The sequence below is a fragment of the Manacus candei genome, unplaced genomic scaffold, assembly GCF_025592945.1.
Source record: "Manacus candei isolate 608988 ecotype Guabito, Panama unplaced genomic scaffold, ASM2559294v1 h1tg000008l, whole genome shotgun sequence".
NCBI lineage: Eukaryota > Metazoa > Chordata > Aves > Passeriformes > Pipridae > Manacus > Manacus candei.
Genome location: NW_026138056.1, coordinates 9699152 through 9725924, shown reverse-complemented (window position 1 = coordinate 9725924; position 26773 = coordinate 9699152). Strand labels below are relative to the sequence as shown.

Sequence of the window (26773 nt, the reverse complement as noted above, 5' to 3'; positions counted from 1 at the left end):
ACCTTCACGAAAGGAACAGGGCAGCTATATTAAATAGCAGCCTCTTGCTTCAAATAATGTAAATCTTCTGAAATGGAATATTTCTGTCCAGCACAATATTACTTCTTGATTTACAAGTAGAGAGGTCCCTTGATTATTCCAATAGTCATTAGAGACATAAAGTAGTATATTTTTATCAATAAGCATGTCTGGGGGAGGGAAGTGCAATACAAAATCACCGCAAAGGAGTCTGAAGGGAGAGCAGAAATAGTCTGCCTACAGTCAGCCCAGGCTGTGCATTTGTTCGACCTATACAAACTCAAAACCACCTCTTCCTTAGAACAGCCAATACATGACCAAAATGTACTATGCATCCATAAGAGGATAAAGTCTTATGAAATTAGGCCACTGACTGACATGTACTTGCAGTCCTATCCCTGCTCTGAATACAATCAGATTTTACATTTTGAAGATTTTATATTTTGGTGGCACGCACAAGGTCTCACAAAAAAAAGAACACATAACCAGTGGCCCTAAAACACCCCTTAAATATCTTAGCACCCCAGTGTGGGCCAAAGTTTTAGTGCTACAACTAGAAAGGAGTCTGGAAAATGAGTAACAGGAATAAAAATCATAAAAGGGGCAGGCTTTACAACAAAGTAATGGCTGTAATAAGCAAGATCCAAAAGTCCATATCCATTCAAATATCCTCTCACTAACAGCAGCCAATAATAGATACTGAGTGAAGCATGTAAGAATACAATAAGTACATAGCAATGCTTCCCCAGAAAGTTCCCTGATCCCCCAACAGTTTGCAGAAGCAGGATTTCCTGAACAAGAATAGGTAGGTATTTGATGATTCTTCCACGGCAGTTTCCCTCTACACTGATGTAATGTTTAGACTCCTTAAATTCCTGAGGCAAGAAATTCTATAGCTTAATTACACGTTCTGTCGAGAACCACCTCCTTTTGTCTGTTTTCAATTCATCAGCTGCTATTTTCATTAGATACCTCTTAGTGTGTGCGCACTAAAAAAAGACAGTGAATAAACACTCCCTATTTTGGTCCTGTTGGCTGCTGAACACTTTACAGGATTCTGTCACACCACTTTTTGGTCACCTTCTCTACTGTAACAAATTCGTGCTGTTCCTCTTACAGATATTGTTCCATGTTTCCGATTTTGTCTTCCTTAAAACTTCAACTACATTCTTTTTGAGGTGATGACAGGGATAGGGGTAAGCAGGGCAGAACTGTGTAAGATGATGAAGTTTTTTTCAAATTCCTTTTTTAAAACGGTATAATTGTTATTTTCCCTTTTTTCCCCTAACCATTTCTAGAGGCAATAGTCAGCTTTGAGCTCATCTTTTTAGATGAGAAGACAAGCTTATTCCTCCCCCACCTCCAAACACAACACATGAAGCAATTTATGGGAAATTTCATCTGCCATTTTAACGTCTGGTTGCTGAGCAATGTCAAGTCTTTGTGCAATTCTAGGGTCTGCCCTTGTATCTAAAATCCATCAGTACAGTCTGTGAGCTCACTCTTCTTCTATACACTTTATGAACTTGAACATACTCTGTTAACATAACTCCAGAATTGTTACATGGGACCCCGCTCTATTTACTCCAACTCTTCCTTTTTTACTTTTTAGTCATTAATGTAACCACATCAAGTCCTTTTTCCCTACCCTGTGGCTGCTGTTTCTTCATAATTCTTAGGTGGGGGCCCTTGTCAAATGCTTTTGGACATCCAAGTAAGCCACTTCTGTCAAATCTTACTTATTCACGTGCTTGCCTTTAAAAAAAGTCAAGTGAGTTTGCGAAACATGATATCCCTTCACAGCAGACTCTTAACTCTTCTTCAATACGTCATGTTTATCTATGCTATTTTTTGTTATTATCATTATTTCAACTGATTTACTTGGAACAGATGTCAGGCTTAGTGATCTGTAGTTCCCCAGATCTCTCCTGAAGCTTTTTCTTCTAAATAAAATAAAATCAGTGTAACAGATTAAGACATCAGAGATCACACATAAATGAATTTATATCTTAGCCAGATGTTGTATTTGCTGCTTACTGTCCATGGTACAATGATCTTTGCTTGCTTGTTGTTTGGAAAGCTGTACTTCTAAGTGCAAAAGCAAGTCTCTCTAAAGAGATGAAAGTAGTTTTCACTTTTTACTTATAAGGTTTAAGCACTATCTTTGGGAAGGTCAGTACATGCTAAAGATTTACTGTAACAGTAACACTACAAACATTTAATTGTATGAAAAGAACTCTCTTATCTTTCCAGTCTGTAAATAATAGTCTCATAAATATATGCTCCTGTGCAGCAGTAGCCATTCAACTATGTAATAGCTGTCCTAATTACCACGAAACACAAATGAGCTTGTGAAGACACAGTTATTCATTTGCAAATGGGACAGCATTCAAAGAGAAGTAAAACTTATAACATCTTTCTGGAATAGACAACCTCTGTGGAAATTACAACCAACAAGCAGGCAACTTGAGGCATGAACTAAACCAATATACACAAGTATTTTTAGCCTCATCAATAGTGGGAAGTTGCAGTTTTACATCCCAAGGTTTCTAAGTGCCATGTAAATTTCGGGTCTAAGTTTACCCAATTTTTTGTCAGCATGGCGTCAATGTTTGTTTTTGTTTTTTTTCACTCACAAATCCAAAGATAAAGAGTTGAAAATGAGTCAAATCTTACAAACTTACCAAATGCCTTTCTGTGGCACAAGCTCAAATGCTAGATTTCATTGTGACCATGTTTTTACTGGCAGGATGTTAAGGTTAGACATAACAGTGTGTTTAAATCCATATGTAACTGTTTCAGCTCCTTTTTCACCTCTACATGTAGTTTTAGTATGTTTAAGTCAAATGTAGGGAGAAAAACAAAACAAAAACTTTATCAAGACTAGTAAGAAGTCATTGGAGCAAGCATAGTGTTCACATTCTAAGTTTTTAACAGCATTAAGGATAAAAAAATTACTCTATTACAGATGTTGAAAAAACACCTTTCCAAATATGAGATGAAAACACTTCCTTGACTTTAAAGCCTCTTGTGCTGTTCAGTCTTCCGGGCATCAGAGAAGTTAACAGTATCCTCACTGCTGCTGCTGCAGGAGTAGGGAGGGGACACAGCAGACAACAAAGTCATACACAGTCTTGATATTAATAGCAGAAAGCTAAGAAACCCAAGAGAACAATGAAGTTGCAAAGAGTTCTTTCCGCTCTTCCCAAGTTGTCATAAGAAAGCTGGTAGAAACAAACAAACAAACAAATTGGCTGCCAAAACAAAAAAACAAAAAATATTCTGCCTTTCAACACCTGTATTTTGTTTCATTTCAACTACCACACTTAATGTTTGGGGCCTCTTAAATCCTTTAATGAAAATCACAGAACAGCTGAGACTGGAAGGGACATCTGGAGGATGCCTGCTCCAACCCCCCTGCTCAAAGCATGTCAATGACAGTTGCTCAGGGCTGTGTACAGCTGGGTTTTGAGTTATTGCCAAGGATGGAGACTCCACAACATTTTTGGACCACCTGTTCCAGTGATCCATCACCCTTACCATAAAAAAGTCCCCATTTTTTTCTGATGTTTAAATGGAACTTCCTGTATTACAATTTGCGCCCAATCGCCTTGTCCTGTCAGTGGATATTACCAAGTGGAGCCTGGCTCTGTCCTCTTTATTCCACCCCATCAGATTACTTACACACATAAAGTGCCTCTGAGCATTCTCTTCTCCAAGCTGAGTAATCCCAGCTCTCTCAGCTTGCCCTCACAGGAGAAATTCTCCAGACCCTCAGTCATCTCAGTGGCCCTTTACTGGACTCTCTCCAGTATGTCCATGTCTCTCCTGCACTGGGGAGCCCAGAAGCAGATACAGCAATCCAGGTCTGGCCTTACCAGTGCTGGGAAAGGATCCCTTCCTTGATCTGCTGGGAACTCTTTTCCTAATGCATCCAGAACACTTCTGGCCTTCTTCATTGAAAGTGCACATTGATGGCTCACGTACATCTTTCCCACCAGGACCCCCAGCTCTCTTTCTGCACAGCTGCTTTTCAGTTGTTTAGACCCTACCATGTACCAGAGCCTGGGGTTGTTCCTTCACAGGAGCTTGATTTGGCATTTCCCTTTACTGAACTTCATGACGTTCCCATCAGACAAGTCTTCCAGTCTGTCAAGGCCCCTCTGGATGTCAGCACAACCCTCTTTGGTCTATCAAGCATTCCTCCTGCAAACTTGCTCAGGGTGCACCTCTGTATGACCACCTAGGTCAGTAACAAAGGTGTTAAACGGGACTGGCACTGGTACTGAGCCCTGGGGTACACTGCTAATGACTGGCCACCAGCTTTTGGGCCACTTCTCACTTTGTGCCACTGATGCCAACCCTTTGAGCCTGTCAGGTCAGGCAGTTTCCGATTGCTTTCATTGTTCACTCACCTGGTGTGTACTTCATCAGTTTGTTTAGGAGACAAGCTGAAAGCCTTACTGAAGTCAAGATAAACAATGTTTCCTGCTCTGCTCTCATCTACCCAGCCAGTCATCTCACCACAAGGTGGTTAAGCATGATTTCCTCTCCGTGCTATGCTGACAGCTCCAAATCAATTTCTTGTCTTTCATATTTGTAAGTTATTCTAGCTCCTTTTCTTCATCTTCTCCAATCTAAGCTTTTGGTTTGTGTTTTTTTCTTTTGATGTCTACAGTACACTTATTAATAGTTGCACATCTACTAATTGAAATGTCCCTAAAACAACTAACAATTTCACAGCACTGCTTAACAAACTACTTATTCCAGCCAGGCACTGAAATAACAATGCTTCTTTTTTCTCCACGAATGTATGTAAGCTAGTAGCAACGTTGTTGCAGCTGTAATGGCCTAATGATCTCAGAGAAGCAAGGAAAACATCCTACTCCCTGCCCCCAAATATACTCACTACTTACCACTATGCCTCTAAGAAATTTTCTTTCCTTTAAACTGAGTATTTTGTTAAAAGCATCCTTTCTACATATCTAGGTTAATACCCATATTTTGTCAGGCTCTTGACAGAAATATCTCCTTTTCTCAGATTTCCTGGCTTCCCTGAAACAGAAACATCAGGAATTTCAGGGAGCATCTTCTCCACATTTTTTCCTTAAAGTCTTTCACCTTCTCTCTTCCCTTCAGAAGTGCACTGAAGAAACATCAGACTCTAAGCTATGCTAAGAAAAGACCCATGCTTACACTATCAGGGATGAAAGAAAGGACAGCACTAAACCCTCTGCACTCAAGCAATGGTGTGCCTAGAAGGTAAGCATCCTTTCGACCTCCACTAGAACTAAAAATGCGTAAAAAAAAATTAGCTAGCAAAGAAGGGATGCAATTTTCATAAATTCTGTCCATTTTCAAACATTTCCAGGTAGTGGATAATCCTGTAGTTGGTTTGGCTAAATGGTAGCTCAGCTCTGTAAGTCTTACAGTAATGGCAGGCTACAGTTGTGGTTTTACACTGTATTATACATCTGACCAAGTGTTTCATACACACGCTGTGGCATTAAATGGAACTGGAAGAGCAGATTACAACAAGAATCCTGTATTCTTTCACCAATTTAGTGATGTACTGCCAAAAAGGAGTCCATTTTAAAAGCCATGTTGTACATTCGGCCAGGACACGTTTGCTATAGTTCCGACACACCACGGACAATTGTCTAACAACCATTTCTGGGGTACTAATGCTCTCTGCAGCCCAGTGATTGACTAAAATATTTTAAACAAATTCCGACATACTCCCAATCAGATTATAACAATTTTCAAGCAGCTGATGCCCTGGGTCAATGCTAGTTGACAGCAGCCATTTAAGAACTCTTTCACACGCGTGCAAAGTTAAATCAACTTGGCACTCTCTCTGGTAGGCAATTGTCTCCTTAAAGTATGAGCACTATTCATCCAAGTGAATTGCTGCATTAAGGGGACAGTTGGCTGGCATGGGGAGGACCGGACTGATTGACAATGCGCCTTAGTCACAAAGAAGTTGCAGCAAGAGTTTCTAAAAACCAAAAAGCAGTTAAGACTGTGAATAGATGAAGCTGGATGAAGAAACAAAAGTACAGGATGTTTCCAGGAAGATGTCTGTGGTTCAATAAGCTTCCTAACTATGACTAATCTTAAAACAGTTCTTGTGTCTTGTTTTGTAAATTTAGCACCTCAAGTATTTCAGAGAATTTCAGTTTGCTACTTAACCCCTTAACACCAGCTAAATATTGCAGCAACAGTTACTTGTGGAGGGGTTTTTTGCAGAGCTACGTATGCTAAACATAGAGCTCTGTGCAGCTTCCCAGGGAGGGAATTTTATTTCACATGTGAAATGTTAATAAAGAAATGCAAGCAGCATTTAAGGACTCATTCTCAAATTATTCTAAGGAGATTACAATGTTCCCATCCCCCCTCCCTTTGTGAAACTTCAAAGACAAAGTACAAGAAAGCTTTATAGTGCTTAGGTAAAAATAATCACACAGACAGTCAAAAAATGAGAAAAATTCAATATGCAGGAGTGCAAATGATACATTTTACAGGCAGCGTAGCAGAGTATTACATTAATAATCACTGTATTTGAGTTAATTTTTCAAGTATTATTTCTTCATCATTTGTGTACACAAATGATACCATTGTGTAAAGCATTAATAAAAGATGCCAAAGGCTCTGCTGTGGAAGTCAATGGGATTACTCCAGATACCACCAGCAAACACATGGAATAACATGCAGTCAAACTTTTGGTGTAAAAGCAAGACTACAGGGAGCCACTCAGGATGTCAGCCTGAGGCTGAAAATACAAATAAGGGTCCCCAAGCCCCACACAATCTGTCATATAAAGCCTATTAGATTTAAACAGCAATTTAAAGAGAGTCCTTTCAGCTACTTAAGGATAAATTGCTCAGAAGTTTGCTAACAGTTTACAAGTGTTTGAGTTTTCTCATGATAATTCTTATACCACATATATACCTCATAAACAGATTCTAGCTTCTGTAAAACATTTGTAGTCAGGCATAAGCGACACTTCATTCACTGCTCAATGTAGTGAACTAATATAACCATACTATCTAGAAGGAAAAATCTTTGATTCAACTACTAAGTTAACCTAGCTGTTTGAGCTAACAGATCCAATTTCATTGCCTGTAAAGGCAGGCAACACTTGGTCTTAATTTCATACTCTAATGAAGTCTACTTCAATAGAGCCACCTCCACTTATCCCAGCAGATAATTTAGTCCTTTTGTGTAAAGCTAATCCAGCTCTCTCTAAGTCAAGGGGAATTTTGCACTTGACTTCAGAGTAAAAAAGGATCATGTCCTAGAATAGGAACGCTAAAATATCTGTGAGTAAAAATAGGTTCAGATTTTCCAGTTCCGAATTAGCCAAAAACCCCCCAAACCAATGAACAACCAAACCTCCCCTCCAAAAAAACCTTTAAAAATGGAAAAAAGGCTAATTTCCATTTCAGTTGAAAGCACATGAAAAGTTATTTTACATGGTAATGTTTTTAAAGAGAATAATCCCATTCAGATATTCTGACTGTAAAACTCCACTATCTGCATCTGCTTTGGCTTTTCAGTTTCAGAGGAACTCAGGGGAAAAGTAACAATCCCTCGAATCTAGGAAATACTCTGAGATGCAACAGTTTAATGGCATGGTTTCCAAGCTGTAGAAATCCTGCAGCAGTAACACTTACTTTTCAGTTCTCCATCAGAGCTGTTAGGGTTTAATGAAGAACATCTAAGACTGCGATCAGTCCACTGGCTTGGAAGTTTTTGCACGTTACTCTGTTGGCCTAAATGTGATTTGATTTAATCACGTAAATTACCCAGTTACCTGGCTATACTGTAGCACATGTAATGCAATAAACAATGTTTACTTCTAACTATTTGTATAACAATGAAAATAAAATACAACAGACCTATGCAGCCAAATTAAGTCATATGCTGACTGACCCAGTGGTAAATTACCCTTCTGATGGCATTTTTTTAATATTTAAAGTGAGAAAGAAAATTTTTTTTAGCTGCAATTTATATTAAGACATGGATTTTCTGCTAGGATAACCTATTTTGAATTTAAGAAATATTCAAACTACGTTGTTAGTCACCAAAATTTTAAACAAATTCAAATCACCAAACTGGCAGAGCTCATTCGTAACAACCTGAAATCAGAATCTGAACACCTAAATATCTGAAGTAACATAAGCTGTTACAAGTGTAAAGGATATTTTCCACTTAATGTTATTTAGATACTGGTTCACTAGAATCTCAAAAACACTTAGGGAAGATACGGGACAGAGAGGAGATTTGTTTGTATTTTCAAAAAACCCACAAACTTGCAAGTATGACATCTATTCATTCTAATGCCTTAGAGGTTTTGGTGACCAAAAATTATTTGCAAACTCAAGCTAACATTCCCTTTTGTAAATTAATCTATCAGATTTAAAACAAAATGTGGTTTGCATTTAGAATTATTGTCTTCTATATTCTTATCCAAAAAGCAGCATATTATTAATTTGTACTAAAAATGTAACTGATTATTTATATGAATTTCAATCAGAATTTCCATTCAAATGCCACTGAACACAAATCAGGAAGAGAAAAAAATGTCTTGCATAGAAATTGCACTGTCATTGCTTAAATAATTATATATATAGCTTAAGAGAATTATTAAGACACTTTATTATTACATTAAATACACACGCAGAAAATCCATGCCCTTGGCAAAAAGCTAACAAGATTAATGCAAACCTAATATATATAGTTAGAGTCAATATATTTTACTAACTAATAAGACAACCTCTTTCTTTGGGAACAGAACGAAGAAGCACAAGTGTAAACCTAAGTTAAGATAATAATTTCAAATAACCATATAAAATCAAGGTGTCATGCTTGTTAATGTTAAGTCACATTGTATTAACTTGGCTATGATATCACCATGTATGCACCAAATTTAAATAGTATTCTGAAGGTATGTCAGACCTAAACTAAAGGGAAGGGGAGGTAATCAAAGAGCCCTAGACGTAATAATCAATGCAAATTAATTCCAGAATATTTAAATACATCTACTATGCATGAACAAGTTAAATGGTTTCCAGGGAAATAATTTTTCATCTATAAACCAACACTTGTCTCACTTTACATACATCATGATAGCCTGAATCAATCAGTTCTACAGGTTTCTACAGCATACAAGCTAAGAAATATTTCCCAAAATGAAAAACAAGATTGATAGCTTTAGCAAATTACATTTTGCTAAAGATTTTGCATATTTGTTTTGCTAAAACAAATATGCAATTATTCAGCAAGATATTTTGAAAGCTTATCGCTTTAAATAGCCTCAATCACTATGATTTATGAATTGTGGTTTTATAATTTAAAATACAATACAGAACTATACTCAAAAGCAAAAAAAAAGGTACCCATATTACTATTGCATTTTAGCCTTTAAAGCCATATGCAGCCAGCACTTAATTTTTCTGTCTTCTGAAGCTGAGACTTTTGTATTTGCATTTTGCTCACTCATTTAAAACCACAGAACAACAACAACAAAACTCTAAAAAAACACCAAACAAAAACATATAACCCTTTTTTCCACCAACTACAGAATGTTACTACAATACTTCCTTTTCAGGTTTGAGAAAACAAATGTTACTCAGGAAAATTTCCCCAAGTGACTGGTAGTAACAGCTCAGGAATTATCCTTGTTTTCCCTTCTCTTTCCTTCATGGATAATTGTTTTCAAAAGGAATAGTATTTTGCTTTATGCTGGAAGTGTTCTTCAGTAGAATATTTAACTTCACCATGAAAACAGAATTAAACATGGTTGTCCACAGTGAAACTAGTATACTCTTCTCTCCAGTGCATGTTTTTCAGTTACGTACAGATGAGCTGATCTGGCCTATACTATTATAACCTTTAATAATCCTTTAAACAAATATTTAACATTGGTATCAGTTAAACAAACCTATCCCTCTCTCCGCTTTCAGGACTTTGTCATTCTATTCATGCATCTTCTATCCTAGAATATATGGGAGGGGGAATCCCAAAAAACCAAAACCAAAGAACATACTTTGGCAAAAATCCCATATATCACATGTCTCAGAAAACTAAGAGGACACTACATTTTAAGATATTACTGCTGGAAGAAAACCTGAATACTTTTTATTTAGAAAAGGCAGAATCAGAAGTGCCATCTCTTGCTCAAAGCACTCAATTCTGAAAATTTCCCTCTAACTAAACTTCCAAAAACTTTTACTTGAGACATTGAGACTACCTCCTGAATGGAGTGGATTAAAAAAAAAAAAAAAAAGAAAAACCCAAACTAACCAAACAAAAAAACCCTCATAAGAATGATACACAACACCTGGGCTAGTCATCACACAAACTAGAGAATTGTCTTTGCCCTATAGAACTTATTTAAGCACTGCATGAATTTGCATTAGTAAAACGGAAAAAAACCACCATATTTTCAGGTTCACTTGTCACTGAAGTATTGTAAGATTTTCTATCAAGAGAAATTACCTATAAGTTCATAAGATGCATTATTACATATGCTTGCAGTTTCATCAGAGCATCACTATAAGTTCACAGCTCTAAGGAAATGTGTAGTATTTCCACTGAACTACTGCAATCAGAGTTAGTCACAAATATTAAATACTATGGATCAACAAAACACCATAAATGTCATAAAATGTTCTGCTGGCACGTTCTGTTTTCAGTTTAAGAAGTTATGGGAAAAGGAACACAAAACACTTGTTTTTATCACCATAAGCTTTCCTCTCATTTCATCTCATCTTTGCTTAGTCCTCACATGAATACCAATGCCACATCTTTACAGATCGTTAAAATGTGAATTTTGCAGCTAGGTTTGGTGCAGATTTTTAATTTTTAAGATGTTCAGAGACCACTGTTTTATACAAACTTCAGACCCAAATGTCACACTTAATTCTCTGTTTCTCACGGACTAACCTCGTTAAACTTCTAACCAAAACACTACATATTTTTTCTGTTAATATGCCTCTTAAGACCTCGGTTTGGAAATCAGTACGGTAAGGTTTTAATTTCCAGTTGTAAGCCTCCAGAAAAACAGAGTCAAAATCAAGGCAAAGAAAGGAGATACAAGAGAAATAACAAGATGTACAACTAAACTTATTGATTTGTTCTAAACACTTTACAATGAAACACAGAACTTTTGTATTTATTTTCAAATTTCCTTCCTCAATCTCAGCTTAGCTAATGTTTTCTTTCCTACAGTTTGGCAAATGAATGTTAGTTTCAGATAAATGTGTACTTTGAAAATGAGTATTTTCTAGATGTTAATTCTATATTCATTTTTCAGTGGAGCGAAAACCTTAGGAGGTTTTCGCTGGAGGAACAACCTTAAAAGTGTTGTTCATCTTTGAGGCACCTGTTAAGTCTATGGAAAGACCAGCTGTTATGAACCAGACTAGAAGTCCACAAAGCCCAAACATCTCTGAGTTAGACCAGAGGTTCACCTCTGGTTCCCACCATCTGAGATGCTGGGCAATACTGGATGCTCAGGAAGGGAGCCAAAGAATCAGGAAAGCCTGTGGCTGTGCTATCCTTGGTTCAGTCTTTTAGCTTCTGGACTCTGGGGTATACTATTACTGAGAAAACAGTATTTCTGTTGAACACACTAAGCTGGTAAAGATCAAACTGAAACAGATAGAGTAGGTAAAGGAAGAGAAGGACTTTGGATAGTTTTTCTTTTATTCTTCTGTGGTTACAAGTGCCAGTCATGATTTGAGTTTCCAGTAAAATGTTCTTGAAAAGCAAGAAGATACACTTAACAACTGAGGCCTGTTTTTCCTTTGTCACATTTTAAGCATAAATATTAATTTGTTATCTAACCATACTTAAAATAACTTATTAACACTGGATTGTTCACTATTAATTTGCTTCAAGTCTTCTTTTCCTGGCTGACTGCCAAAACAGTTATCATGCTTTACAACTGCAATACACAAGAGACCCATAGCACCCTCTAATTACTCTTTAAATACCTCACGCAAGCACTGCCTTTCCTTAAAAGTGTGAGGGCATTAAGCAGGGCCAAAAATTCCAAAACCTTTAGTCCAGATACTGTATTTTATTTCTGAAGCTGAAGTTTACATGCACCGTGAAAACGCTTGCCTGAACTATGGGCAAACATTTGGAACACAAACAGTGTCCTCCAGTCCAACCTTTCTTTTGCTACAGGGCTGTCAGTCCTGGTAAGCATAAATGAGACCTGACTGCATTTATTCCATTATGATTCCATCATTCACATCAGGAATAAAATACTATTACTGTCTCTGTTTTGCAAGATTACAAAATGCTTTGGGCATGTGGAAACAAAGGTAATTTACCCCAGTAAATCACAGTCTTCCAATATGAAGACTGACTTTAAATGTCTGATTAATGCCACAAAATTCTCCTGAAAGTTCATCCAAAATGAAGTTAAAGGCCCTGATCTACCAAGATTTACTTACATGGGTGTGTTTACTCAACTTCACTGTCAGTGGAAGTAAATAAAGTTATTCAGATCCTGTTATTAGGATCAGTTTAGCTGATCCAAAACCTGAACTGAGAAGGTGGTTCAACAGTTCCAAAGAATCATTTTCCCAGACTTCTCTAGACCTCTGGTGTGAAGAAAGCCACAGAAACACAGAAACATTAACAGAAACATCTTAAGACATAGAAGTTTTTCATACCCCTGAAGCAACAACTTGAAAGACAAATTATTTGATGTTCAGTAGCACCACTAGAATTCAAAATTTATGTAAGCATTTAAGATATAGATGCAGTCAATACTGATATTTGTCTCATATAAGACTATTATAAAAGCACTCGCCTTCCAAAAATACAAAGATAAAATACAGTCAGGTTAGCAAAAAAAGTTATCTATTTTCCTATGCAACAACTAAGAGTACTCAAGAAGCTGATACAGAAATGATTCCAGTCTGAGGTTTTACTTCCTTGGCACTCTCCAACCATACCCTGTAACATTACCTAACACTACAGTCAAGAAAAATCGAAGCAAAACCCCAGTCTTGGCCACAACAGTCAACACAGCCTTAGATGCACTTAGTGATGATCCCTACAGCAGTATCCCACTGGGCTGTGGGGCTCGGATACAAGCCAGGGCTAGCAGTCCTTGCAGGAGATCCTCTGCTCGAGGGTTTCATTTCAGCTGAGCATGACTTTGATCCACTGACTTACAGGACACATCATGAAACCTGGTGCTGTATATGGTGCCCATCCGAAGTGGCAACAGACTATTTCCCATCCTATTTCCAGTTATCCTTTGCCTTTTCAAATTTTAAAAAAATATGTGTTTAAATCTAAAGGGAACAAAACTCATGAATAAGTAATATTGAGTTTCATATTGAGTTTACTTACTCAATTTTTAGCATTAACATTACTATCATCTCTGATCCTGCAATCAGTTGGGCATGTTAACTTTACCTAAGGGTACAGTCTCACCCATTTCAATGACTTACTTTGGTGCCAGTTTCTGTTTTGATGCACTGGCACCATCAAGGATAAATCCTCATAAGTGCGAAAGGCAGTAAGAACGACCTCTTAAAACCTAAAATTAGTTGACAGTATCTTTTCAATATGACTTTTTCCCTACTAAATTCAGCCTACACTCAGAAAGTTTTCCAGGTTTGCCTTCACAACCTGGCAATTGATAATACAATCTGGAACCCTACAGTTCTAAGTCATTGGTGTAAATGCAGCCAGGGACTGTAGTAATTGCAAGAAGTTCCCATATGGCAACCGTAAGGCAGTTTGTATTAAAAAAAAAAAAAATTAGTGGTTGCTACATCATAAAATTCATCACTATAAAACAGCCTCCTACTGGCACTCTCAAGGAGAACAAAAATGAGACTTTTTTACCTACTTGTATATGGAGTGGTTCCTCCAGGATAAAAACTAACCCATTCTGTTACAGTAGTTAAAGAACGCTACAGTTCTCCCTCACTGATCAATCTGTTCCATCAGCAAGCATGGGACTTCCAGTAATAGAAGCCCGAAACCTTTCACGAGGACTTCACAGAAACCACAGGCTGTGTATGTACACATGGAAGGTGTCCTATCTGAAAAAGGCTGCTTGATGTGACACAGCAGAATAAGGACACATTCCTAAAGTAGTCTTTGTGTTCGTACTGACACCAATTTTTACATTAACATCAAGGCATCTTACTCAAACTGTGATCAAAGTATGCAGCAGAAGAGTTGGATGCAAGGAGGGAATATGGATGAAAGAACATTGTTTCTTTTAACTAACCTTTTGAACACAAAGAATTACCTATTGAAAATACACAGCTTTTGTCCAAAGGCAGCACATATAAGAAAAGTAAAAACATGCAGTTAGTTTCTTCATAAAGTAAACTTTGACCACATAAACTGACATGTGCCACACTGAAGACTTTTGCATCATGGTCATATGACAGCCTTCATTTATCAGACCAAACAGAGCAACAATTTCATTCTTCAGAAGCTGCAGAAGTATAAAAAGCTCAAAATAAAGAACATTCCCTTAGTGCAGAAGCATAGTTCTCTGATATGATGCATGAATATCGATAAAAAAACCTAAATAGTGAAGTTTTTCAATAATTGTTACACAGTGTGCAGCACACCAAAGATTTATTATTTTTCTAGCTATTTCAAATAATCAGCAATTTAAATATATTTTCAATTTTGTTCATTTATTTTGTAGTCAAAGAACTGTTGTCGGGTAACAAATATTTCCCTGAAAATCTACCTTTATAATACGAAATACAGATTAAAGCTACCTTCGGCTCACTACTGTCATTCCAAAGTTATGGTACTGGGGTCCAGATATTAAATTATTATTGAAAACTGTGCCAGTAGCTCTGCAATCAGCAAAACCAGGGAGGCCCCATTTCCTGCATCAGTGTCCAGCCTCAGGTAAGTATTGACATGAACTCTCTGGTGTGCAGTTTAAGAGCATTCTTCTACTTGGCTTCCCTACTTTCACAAATTCTGTAGAAATTGCTCACCTGGGAGACCTCTGCTGTCAAATTTGTTTGAAATCAGGTAAAGGCCAGAAAAGTTATTAGAGGGACTGAAGGCACACAGATCTTGCAGTTACATTTGAGCTGCACCTGCTAAGAAAATAAAGCTAACGATGCACGTGGAATAATTAATTACTGGCAATTGCTGCTACCAACTACTGTCACCCTTTCACACGCCTGGATCTTTTTCTTTGAAATTCAGCACAGTGCCAGTGCTGCTGTCCTTCTGTTTCCATCACAGATGCTACCTTGTCCCAAAATTACCCGCAACACCCTAGCTGTGCAAAACACACACAGTCTCCACCCTATGCTTATGCTCAATAGGAACCTCCTATAACTAAACTTACAGATATGCATCAGAAACACGAGTAGGAAGAGTAAGGTTTTGTTGTTTGGAAAGGAACAGTTCTTACATCTGTGAAGCAGAAACATAGTTATGGCAAAACTGTACTACCTACCAACAGAAATACTGCAAGTGTAGCTGATAAAGCTATTTTATTAGATATCCCTCTTCAAGGTCTTACTTTCCAAAGAGGAAAAAGCAAAAGACTCTGAAGTAAACTTTTGTATCTTGCTTCCCTGACTAAAGGTCAATTTTGCTTGTAAAATTTGCCTGGAATTTCATTCACCTACCTATGAATTATTAAGAGTAAAATAATACATCTCCCTTGTCAACAGTCCCAATTTTTAAACTGATTTTGGAACATTCTATCAGTTTAAGTAAACCCATACACCTAATTTTTAATTAATGACCAGTCTCTGCTTAGAGGTAAATCCAGCAGGTACACCTAAATACACCTTCTCAAAAACATGAGGTTCGGAAATACTTCTGTCCTAGTTTTCCCAGTGCACAGTGGACCATCCCCACATGCACACCAGACACCTGGAACAAAACACCCCATAATACTTGTAATATAGCATAATGGAGAAGAAGACGTGCTAGCCCTGGGCCTGAGGGTTGAGCATACAACTTTATGCACGTCAAGCCTGCGGGTCCACACTGTGCAGAAAGTTACACGCAGCCTCCGCAGGAACCGGGGCCTGTGTGTGTCCAACACATTTTTTTTTAAACTGTAAGGAAGACGAGGAGGCTTGTTGAAATGTGATGATTGAACACTTAAATTAATGACTCAGAAATGTAAAGCAGTCATGTCCCAGGCTCGATGCAGGGAGAGGGAACAGTGAGGGACGAGGGGAGAAATTAATAGAAAAGACATCCACGCAGGCCAAGCTGTAGGCGACTCGCAAAACAGTTTCCTGAATTTCGCCCTTTTACATCCTCCGGCCGAGAGCCGGGAGCTGAGCCGGGACCGGCTCACGCCGAGCACCAGCCCGGGCAGTGAACGGCGCCGCCGCCGGGGGACGAGCGGCCGCCCTGTAGCGCCCGCGACCGCGGCAGCCCCGCGGGAAGGGCCGCAGGGGAACCGGGCGGAGGAGGGGGACTCGGGGGCCTCCCCCCACAAACTTACCGCCCGCAGCCCGCCTCCCGCAGCCCGCCCAGCCCAGCTCGGCGCCCACCCGCCCGACCCCTCGGCCCCGCGGGCGGGGGCTCGGGCCCGGGAGAAAGTTGCCGAGAAAGTTTCTGCGGAGGAGAAGGGTCCAAGGGTGCCGGACGCCCCCCGCCCCCGGGGCGCGGCGGCGGGGCGAGGCCGGGGGCGGGCGGCCGGGGCCTAGTGCCTCCATCGCCGCCGCCGCCATCGCGGCCGCCGCTCCCGCGGGGCGGCGGAGCGGGGACGCGGCCGGGGCCTCACCTGCCTCTCCTCGGCGTGGCGGGTGGGAGAAGGAGGGGGGGAGGGAGGGAAGGAAGCGGGGCCCCCCCCGCTCCTCCCGGAGCCGCGGCGACCCGGGGAGGGAAGCGGGGAGGAGGGGAAGGGAGGAGGGACGAGGAGCGGGAGGAGGGAGCGGAGCGCTCCGGTGCGTGCGGGGAGCCGGAGCCTTGCTGCGGGAGGAGGAGGAGGCGGTGGTGGAGGAGGAGGAGACTCCCCGCCCCTACGGCTGTGCTCTCCGGCGGGCAGCGCGGCCCCTCCTCTGTGCCGAGCTTCCCCCCATGCGGCCCGGGCCGGGCTCGCCGCGCCTCCCGGCCGGGGCAGCGGCTCCACGCCCGAGCCGGAGGCCGCGGGGAGGAGCCGGGCGGCCCCCATGGAGCCGGGCTGGCGGCAGCGGCGGTGCCTCCTCCGCGCCGCTGCGCACCGAGACAACATGGTGGAGGCGTGCGAGGCCGTGCGGGGGCGGCGGGCGGGGAGCCGGGGCTCGCCCTGCTCGGCCGAGGGCGGCCGCCCGTTCCCAGTCTTTTCTACCCGGGCTGGAGCCGGGGCTGGGTCTCGGGGACCCTCGTCGGGGTAGATCCGGGGGTAGTTGCTCCTCCCGCCGTGCCAGGCGGGTCAGCTCGAGGAGCCTCTCGGCAGAGAAGCTGAACCTGAGAGATTTCGGCAGCGGACCCTTTCGGCGCGGTGCGTGAAAGCTGCACAAAAATAACTTTTAAAACTCCTCTCCCAGACGTCTCCGGGTGGGACATGCCTTAGGCTCGGTACATTTAATTTCTTTCGGGTCAAACAGATGCAGAACGTCCCTTGGGCAGTGCGGGTGCTGCAGGGGGAGCGAGGCGCTGCAGCGGCCGGCGGGGAGCGGTGCCCGGGGCTGCACCGCAGAACAGACCTGTCGCCCTAATACCGAGCAAGCAGGGAATGAGCCCGTAAATTACGCGGCAATAACTCCGGGGTATTTTATGTTACGGATCTCCCACTCACCGCAGTTCCAGAAGTCAGCGTTTCACATTTAAAGAAGTAAAAAATGGGATTTGTGTGAAGTTGGGCTTCTTTGATGGTTCATGTGCATCTACCCTTAGAACTGCAGACTCCAGGAAGAAGCGACAGAAAATAAACTAAAAAACAACCTAAAGAATCAAAGTTATCGAAGTTTATATGGGCATATCGGCAATTCTCATTCAACATTATCGTTTATTGTTTTCAGCTCTCAGTCAAATTTACATTTACATCTCTTGCCACTGTTTGGTTTAAAGACTGATTATAAAACAGTAATTGTATTGATCACTAATGATAACCTAATATAGTTTAGTTTAAAGAAAAAAAAGGGAGACAGGATGTCCAATTTATTTTGCAGGCAATGCTGCGGAGTAAAGCCATTTGTATTTTTAAATTTCAGATAAAGCAAATACAATACATGTATTTACTTTTAGAGGGCCATAAATGCACTAAGCAGTTAACAAAAAGGCAAAACTGTTCTAGATTTGGAGACTCAGTACCATAAATTGTTGTCCTGTAATCCTGTTAGAGTGGTGGAGTTTATAATTTCCTGTTCAGTCAGGAGTCTAACGTTACATGAATTGATTTTTAATTTAAAAAGCAATAGTGAGTTTTAGAAATTGACCTGGGCAATGAATTACTTAACTGAGCAGGAATGTTTACAGACTGGTTGGAGCTGTGGGTCTGCCACGGCTTCTTCACTTGTCCAACTGGGCTTATGGGAGTCTTGAGTGAGAGCAAGGTTTGACTTCCAGTATCATATGTGGGGTTTTGTATACACAGGCAAGCATTGCCGCGTGGTTAATTTTACAGCACAATGGTAAAACTTGCGTATATGAAAAACACAATGAGCCCTTATTGTGTCATCATCTTCATTATGTTTCAGAATTATTCATTTAAGAAATTTTTTCAGCACTGGGCTAAAGCTTTGTAGTTAGAGACATACTGGCCCTTGCCAGCTGTCACTGTAATTTGACTTCTGGGTTTCAGGTTTGGGGTTGATGGATGGGATTACATAGCAGTCCTTTCTCATAGCACCTGGCTATGCCTGTGTGGCACCGAGAGGTTTGTTGGGATTCTCAGTCTATCACCCCTCTCTGTTGCTTTCTCTCCTTAAGACCAATAAAAGTAATGATTAGATGGGGTTTCTGAAAGGCTGAGCTGTTAACTGTGCCTTCCACTTATTGGCTTATGTGTATGTGTGCTATCAGCTGCCACAGATAGTACTGGGGTTGCACCAGAGACTGACTTTGGTTGGTAGTGGAGAGACCATCACGCTTAGTTTCAAACACAGTGTGATTAAAATAGCAGAGCAGCTGGGGAGAAGATGAGCTGACCAGTCCCATAATTGACAGCAAGCTCAGACTCACACCATATGGGTGTGAAAGAATAGATGAGGGTTTGAGTCGGGAGTCTTGCAGGCTAGACATTCTTTCATTGCAGTGGAAAAATTGGCTGCTTCTTAAATTGTCATGCACTTGTCCCTGATAGTCTGAGTGTTCCTCATTTTCATAAGGAAATGTTGAACAGATGACTTAAACACATCAAACTGCTGGTGGTTCACTCCGTTTAATCCTGCACAGGACAGGACTCAGGGTGACTTGCTACCTTTTGCCTGCCAGCCTGCAACCTATCTGCCACATGTTACCTGGGTAAAGCTCCCTTACTGCTGCTGCACTGCTCTTCCTGAGTGGGCTCTCAAGTCTGTTGCAGTGCTGTGGGTGCTATGAGCCGTGCAGGTGGACTGACACCACTTGGTATTCACTCAGGAGACATCAGCTGAAGTTGGCACCAGTCTCAGCTGCAAGTCAGCCAAGGCCAGTGCCTGCTTTTAGGAATTTCCCCTCCCATTTATTTCTTTTGGCTTAAATTAGTATTTTTGACCTTGCCCAGGAAGGAGGGAGGAGCTGCTCTTGCATGCTTTAGCATAGCTGGAATATGGTGTGAGAAGCTACCAGGGCAGGGGTTCATTGCTGCCATTTGCTGGATGTAGTTTCCCAAATATCCCTTCAGACAGGCTCAGCATTCACTAAGTCCTCATCTGTGTTGCACTGTTAGTTGGCATTAACTTAATGTTGAAGATTTGTTCAAATAGTACATGAAGAATGTCTTCCTAAATATAGGCTATCTTTGAAATTTATCATATATTTGAGTTACTTTCTAAAGAAAGTGATCATTTATATTTGTACAATTCTTAGTATGCTTGTGGAATTTGAACAAAACCAAAAAAGTATGGTAGGATCAAGTATATATTAAGCCAAATAAAGTATTTTTAGGGTTATATGGGAGAATACAGGTGTAAGAGCATAAAGAAAGAAGGAGGAACAGAGGAATAGAGATGGAGGAAGGAAGACCAAGATATTTCAAGCATTGATGTGGGTTCAGTGATTTGTAATTGGGGAATATAGGACTTGTATCCTGACATTTTGAAGGAGATGGGCAGATTGATTTTCTGAAGATCTTTAACAGTACATGCCAAAGGTTAATCTATGGCACATGTGATAGTAACCAGGAAACACTGAAACATTCTTGAAAACACCTGATGGGATTGTTTTCCAACAATTAGATTAAAAAGAAAAATACTGTAGGGGTTCAGCGTCTCCCGCAAAGAATTTTTTCTTTTAAAAGAAATAAAAAGTTTTGATAAACCTAAATTAATTCCTTCATTTTGAGAAATAAGTCTGGTAGTCAAGGCCTCACCCTAGCTATCACTCTTTAAGACCATGGAAAAAAATGGTATTTTATAGTAGAACCTCCTAAAATTCACGGGCCAAGTTCCTATTGCTTATTGTACTGCATGATCATATTACAAAAAGCAGTTTGTCTTGGAATTAGAATTAGTCGCGTGCTTACTTTTGAGCATTGGCATCAATATTTTGAGGTTGGAGAGTTTAGCAAAACATAAGTGTTTCTCTTTAATCTGAAATATATTTCTTTTGAATCTGAATATTCTAAGTGTTAGTCAAATAAGTGGGTAGCTTTTGTCATGTTAATTTCTATTTAATATTCTTAAAGCTATTAATAAAATCATTGATGTTTAAAAGTGAAACATCTTCCTTGGATATAGTGTAAATTACATACGAGTATAGTAGTGCAGTAAGGAAATGGAGTGCTGTGTCACCGCATGATGGATCTGTCATTGTTTCCTATTCTGAAGCAAGTATTCTATTTAAGCTTTATGTTAAACTTCAAATTTTTTTTTTTGTTACAGAATACACATTTTGCCTTCAAATGCATCTGCATCTCCAAATGGCCGGCATCTTTGTGTTTGGTACCTCCATCTATTTGCAAGATTAAATATTGTGTTCTTTCCCAAATAGCATTTCTGTTTGATCTTGCATAACATGACTAATTACTTATGCATATTTTACTTTTAGTGAGAATGTGGCAGGTTCTTTTTTAAAAGCATTGTTTCAAAGATTGTTGTTGAACTTACTAAAAGTTATTTTTGAAAGCATGCTAAACTTGGAAAACCCTGTACTTCTTCCAGACCTGTTGCTATTTACATTTGTGTCACATCCAGTTACATCAGACACGCTGGATTACATTGTATAATGAAAGCCGTATTGCTGTACTCTAATCTTTATCTCTTTATATCCGATCTCCTTTGAATTGCACATGAGTATTGCTTATGGTTACTTAAAATAACTACTGCTTTTGTTTCAAGGGCAGTGCTATGTATGATGAACACCTAACATTCAGCCCTGCTTTGGCAGCAACTACATATCCTGTATCTTTGGTTTTTGCATGGTTTAATTTGGAAGCTTACACAGGCACGTTCATTTTTTATTTTTCATTTAAATTTCATATTTGAAAAGTCTGAAACCTGTGAAATCATACATGCTCAGAAAAAAAAATATATTTATTTGGGCCACTGTGCTCTGAGAGATTTGGAACGTGTTGCTTTCCTCCTCACAAAGCAGGTCACATACTCTTAGTCAGAATGGAAAGGGACAAATGGTAGTAGCAAAAGAAGTAGGTGCAGTAAAGCTGATCTGAACTGATGTTGGTTTGGACATCATTGCTTGAGTCATTCGTAGCCTTTAAGAGACTTCTGACCTCATCTGGTAGCCAGTATAAGGGAGCAATTTCTGCTTGCTTTGGGAGGCTTGCACATATATGTACTGGTTATATTTATTTGTGCTGATTACCTAAGATATGACAGTGGGAGTAATGCTTAGTTATGTTACTAGCTGCAGAATCCAAGTTAATATGGCACTTAGGGAACACTGCTAGGGGATTCTGCATCAGAAATCTCCTCTTTTCCAGTGCATCCTGAATTTTTGCTGTTGAATACACATGCTGTTGCAGTGCTTTTATACATGATTTCATAAAACAAAGCCAAGTGAAACAGAATTTAAAAAAAAAAGAAATTTTATTCTCATCAATAGTTAAGCCTTGTTTGAGACTCTGTATGGTCTTTTCCTCTGAGCTACTACCCTGACTAAAGATGAACAAATTCCTCAGGCCTATGTGAGTGCTCTTTATTATATTTTAATGTTTAACAGTTCTTTTGAATTTTATGTGCCAGGTTATTATTCCTGCCCTAAGAGGGATCCCTGAGGATAATTGTTGGTGACAGCCTTGACGACCAGAAAACTTTCCTTCTTAATTTAGAGATGAATGTGATGAAGTTTATTACCTCGGGAAGAGTTCCAGGGACAAAATTTTTCCCTCAGTCTGAAATGCCAAACAAATCCTTAGAGTGGAGCTTTGATCAGGATGAGGCCATTGGCTCTTGCGGTGTTCACCATTGCAGGTGGACATAAATGTTGTGCACTGTTTAGAGATCTCAGAAAACTGGGCATCTGTCAGATGTGTAGTTTTTTTACTCAGCATCCCCTCTATTTCCATTGTTTTTTTCATGTCTTTAATTTTCTTATCACGATTCCTTCAGGTGTAGATTACAGTCCCCTCAGGTCTGCTGGCATAACTACAACTATAGTTTTTCCCCCGTAGTTTTTCACTTCTGCCAACATGATCTCAGTTTAAGTCTCCTAACAGTTTTCTAAAAACCAAGGATATGTTGATGCACTTTTGCTAGGTGGTGACATATACTCTGTTGTGCTCACTGACATCAGGAAAGAGGTAATAACATAGGGAGACCATTGGCGTCTTATCCTACCTCAGCTACAGCCAGAACAACCTGAAATTTCAGAATTTAGGAAAATCCAATGTAATTGCATTAATAGATGAGGAAAGAGCTAAATGGCTCTGTTTTCTCGAAGTTTAACAGTTACTTGGCTCTGCATTCGTGTTTCTCAGTTCCCACCCATGCCAGATAAATACCCTTTGGTTTCTTTATCACTATCCGCTTTGTTCCTGTCAAGCAGCCGCAGTCTCTTCCATTCTTCCCTGAGAATCTGCATCGGGTGAATGAGAGTCATGAATGAGGCAGCCGAGGTAACAACTGTTCGAGAGGCAGCACTTATAGAAATAATGGTTCTTAAAATCCGAAAAATACATGAAGATGTGGAGGAAGCCTGGGTTTATTAAAAGCAGAACTGGTAACCTTTTCCGTCGTTAATGTTTGTTAGTACTGTTTGTAAGAGTTTTCAGTACCTATAACCACCCAAATTCTGCTTCTGAGGCAAAGATTGTTCTTGGCAATTGCCTGCCTCACTGCTCTGACACTTGCAATGTGAAAATCTGCTGCTTTCTCAAGTTAGAAGGAGGCAACTTTGCCAGCTAAGTTGTAGAGAAACACCTCTACTTCCAGACTGGATGCAGTCGTTTGCAATGTCATAAGTCTCATATATAGATGTCAGGGACACATTTTTTGCAATAGGTGTTAATAATACACCCGCATCTGACCTGACAGTAAATAAGCCTCTGCACAGGCTCACTGCATGTGTAGGAGCTTAGTTGATCTAAGGTGAGTTTTCCAGAAACTCTATATTCTCTCACAAGCCAAGGAGAGTGGAGATGCTCCACTCCAAGGCTTCAAAGACTAAGCCAGCATTTCTTTGCAATTAAGTAGGAATGCAGAGCTGGAACAGACCTCCCACCATACAACAACTATGGGAAATAGTAGTGGCTCTTCCCTCCTTCGCCCCTTGCTTAAAAACCACATGGGAATGAATAGAGAAGGAAAACTATTTTTGAGTTGTTCCTGTCTTTGTTCTGCAGACTCCTGATTTGCCCTGATGTTTTGTCACTGTGCTTCTCCAGCATCTGGCTTTCAGGAGAGAAAAGCAGCAGAACAGAACCGAACCTGAGGCCCCTTCACGAGTGCTGAAGCAGGTGATGGTACATCATGGCTGATCAGAACCTTTTTGTTCATGTTCTTCGAAAGGAAAAAAATCCACTGCTATAAAGTTTCAGGAGAATTAAGTGCATTCCATGAATTCAGAACTGAAAGCTATAAAAAGGACAAATTTATTTATTTATTTATTTATTTGTTTGTTTGTTTGTTTGTTTGTTTATTAAGGACAGTTTTTACCAACATGCATTTATATCAGTTTTGAATTATCCTAAGAAAGGCAGCTGGCAAATAGTCCTTTCTCCACCCCCCACCCTCTCCCCTCTCTGAATATGCAAGTAATTGATCCTGCTGTTTCAGGCAACTGTAAAACTTTAGAGGGGATGTAAAAATCTTGGATTCTTTTTTTAAGCAACATCATATTTCAGTATTTTCTTATGTTTCATACATTTCATTAAATAGTTTGTGGAAGCCAGATAACTTTGCATGTCTGGTATTTCATTTCTCATGGAATAAATTGTAAATGATATGATAAAAAGGTAGATTTATAATTCTCATAACGGGCAATGCTAGTTAATAATATGCTTTAAGGATTACACTAGTGTGGCTCACATGCTGCTTCCTTCTGCTTATTTTTCCTTTCGCTTTTGGTTAAAGTGGGATTTTCCAAAAACAAGAATTTCTTTCGAAGTGGAGCCTATTGAAAATCAAGACTGTATGTGCGAAACTGTCCCACATTTTTGCTTTTTTTTTTCTAATTGGGAAGAAAAGTAAAACATGGAAAGTTCCAAAGTATTTTGGTTTTAAAATGTGGGCTTGGGACATCTTTAATGCATCATCATAACAGCTAGAATGGACACTATTGTTCTTGATGGAAAATGCAATCCATTTAAAAACCCCAGATGATGGGGGAAAATGATGGACCTAAACCGTGACAAACTCATGATGAGTAATAACAAACCATCCTGAAGAAAAACATTTAGATTTGCTTGGACGGTTCAAAACATTTTGGATTCTTTTTTTTATTTTCCCAAAGGGACATTACATTGTTTTGGCACAACCAACTTTTTCCTGTGGAAAAAATATTACAGAAACCACTTTTCTATTAAAAACCATGAACAGAATTCTGGACCAGCAATAGAGGGAAGTAGTCAAGCCAAAACCAAGTGCATTTGAAAATGTCCTCTGAGGAGAACCTTTTGACTACTCCAATCTAGCAATAAGAATTTTATTGAAGGTAAATGTATTACATACACACCAAACATAACCTGATGAAATCCATGTAGCATAACTTGGTGTGTTTCAACACATTTGAAATATGATGTTTCACAGACGCACTTGAAAACTCTGTTTAAAAATGTGAAAAAGTTCTGTTGAAGGGCTTGGGCCTTTGAGGTAAAAAATTACATCTGAGATTTCTCAAGTGTTTTGCTAAGACTGGGCATTTTTAAAAAACTGAACACTGCTTTTTTGACAAAAAGTTTCATTCTCCCAGCAAAAGTTTGTCTGTTTAGAAAAATACTTTTGGCTTTAGAAACATATAACAAAATTCATCATTATTTAATATTTAGAGGCATACTGCTAATTTTGATCTTAAAAACCAGACACAAACCTCTTTTTAACAGAGGCAGCAAAGTATTTTGGGGAAAGATATGGGATGCCATACTCTTACTGGATTTTTAGGGATAACCTGCCAGGGCATTTTACATCCTTGTAAAAGTTGCTGTGAGTCTCTCACTTTCTAGAACTGATGACTGTCTCAATGTGTATATTTTCAAGGCAACTTGTGCTTTAAATGTGACAAATGTTGTGCTGGCTTCTTCTGTATCAGGACAAGCTTCATCATGTCAAGAGTGGGTAGGAGACACAGCCTGTTATTTCCTATTACCCAAGTTAATCACATGCTTTTCTGAGTACAATAAACAGGTGATTCACTAAGTTTAAGAGCAGAAGTGACCAACAGACCAGCCAGCATCAAGCACTCTAAATATCTATCACCACCTTTGAAGTTTCACCCACATTTGAACCCTATCTCTGGTGCCAGGCCGAAGTGTCCCTTATGGATAGAAGGCGCTAAGAGATGGGGATTGCAGATCTTTGCACAGCACAGGCTTATGGGACCAATGAGCAAGGAGAGCAGAGCAACAAACAAAATACAGAGGTTGATGGGTATTTGAAGGTGACTGTTGGCATCATGCCTGTTGGCACATGGATCATTTGGTCAGCTAAGTTATATGAACTTTCACTGGTTCTTGCAGGAATATAAAATTTTTTATGTTCTTTGTGTGTACAGTTTTCACAATGAGATGCTAGACCTTATGACAGGTCTGTTAGGTGCTTTCATAATAAAAGGTACAGTAATATAAACAACCTTTGCTAGTCCAACATGCAAAATGGCCACTAACAGTTCTGAGCTTCATGACACCCCAGGGAATGCGGGGTGAGCTATTGAAGGGCCCAGGATCATTGCAGATTTAACTGGTTAAAATCAAAAATACTCTATTTGTTGTGTGATGTTTCTGGGAATGTCTGGGAAGTCAAATTAAAATGTGAGAGTGCATTTCATAGCTGAAGGCTTCCCCTTGGAGCACTTGTGGCTCTTCACTAGCTCAAAGAAACCAAATTACAAATGGATCCTGATGAGGTTTGAAAGGATAGGTTTTTAGTGAACATCACTTGACACTGCTGTTTATTAATACATTCAATGTGTTTCAACATAATTTTCCCATCTTTCACCGCTCTTGATGATTTTTTTTCTATAATGGTTT

General features: G+C 39.8%; 2 protein-coding genes across 4 annotated transcripts in view; one reads left to right on the top strand and one right to left on the bottom strand.

Annotated features, from left to right (window-relative positions):
* Positions 1 to 16982, bottom strand: part of YES1 (YES proto-oncogene 1, Src family tyrosine kinase) — a 49562-nt gene extending 32580 nt beyond the window's left edge. Inside the window, exon 1 of one of the 3 annotated variants that reach the window (XM_051775254.1) lies at positions 16793 to 16982. The gene's annotated coding sequence lies outside the window, so the exon portion shown is untranslated. Of the gene's footprint in view, positions 1 to 2702; positions 4157 to 16510; positions 16536 to 16792 lie in introns of those variants that run through there. The other 2 variants (XM_051775247.1, XM_051775258.1) reach the window with 2 other exon arrangements.
* On the top strand, positions 16931 to 26109 carry LOC127465110 (translation initiation factor IF-2-like). Its single transcript, XM_051775579.1, has 3 exons — positions 16931 to 17491; positions 21015 to 21074; positions 23933 to 26109. The coding sequence occupies exons 1-3, from the start codon at positions 17089 to 17091 to the stop codon at positions 23938 to 23940; spliced, it is 471 nt and encodes a 156-aa protein (XP_051631539.1). The 5' UTR covers positions 16931 to 17088; the 3' UTR covers positions 23941 to 26109.
* Positions 26110 to 26773: the final 664 nt, after the last annotated feature.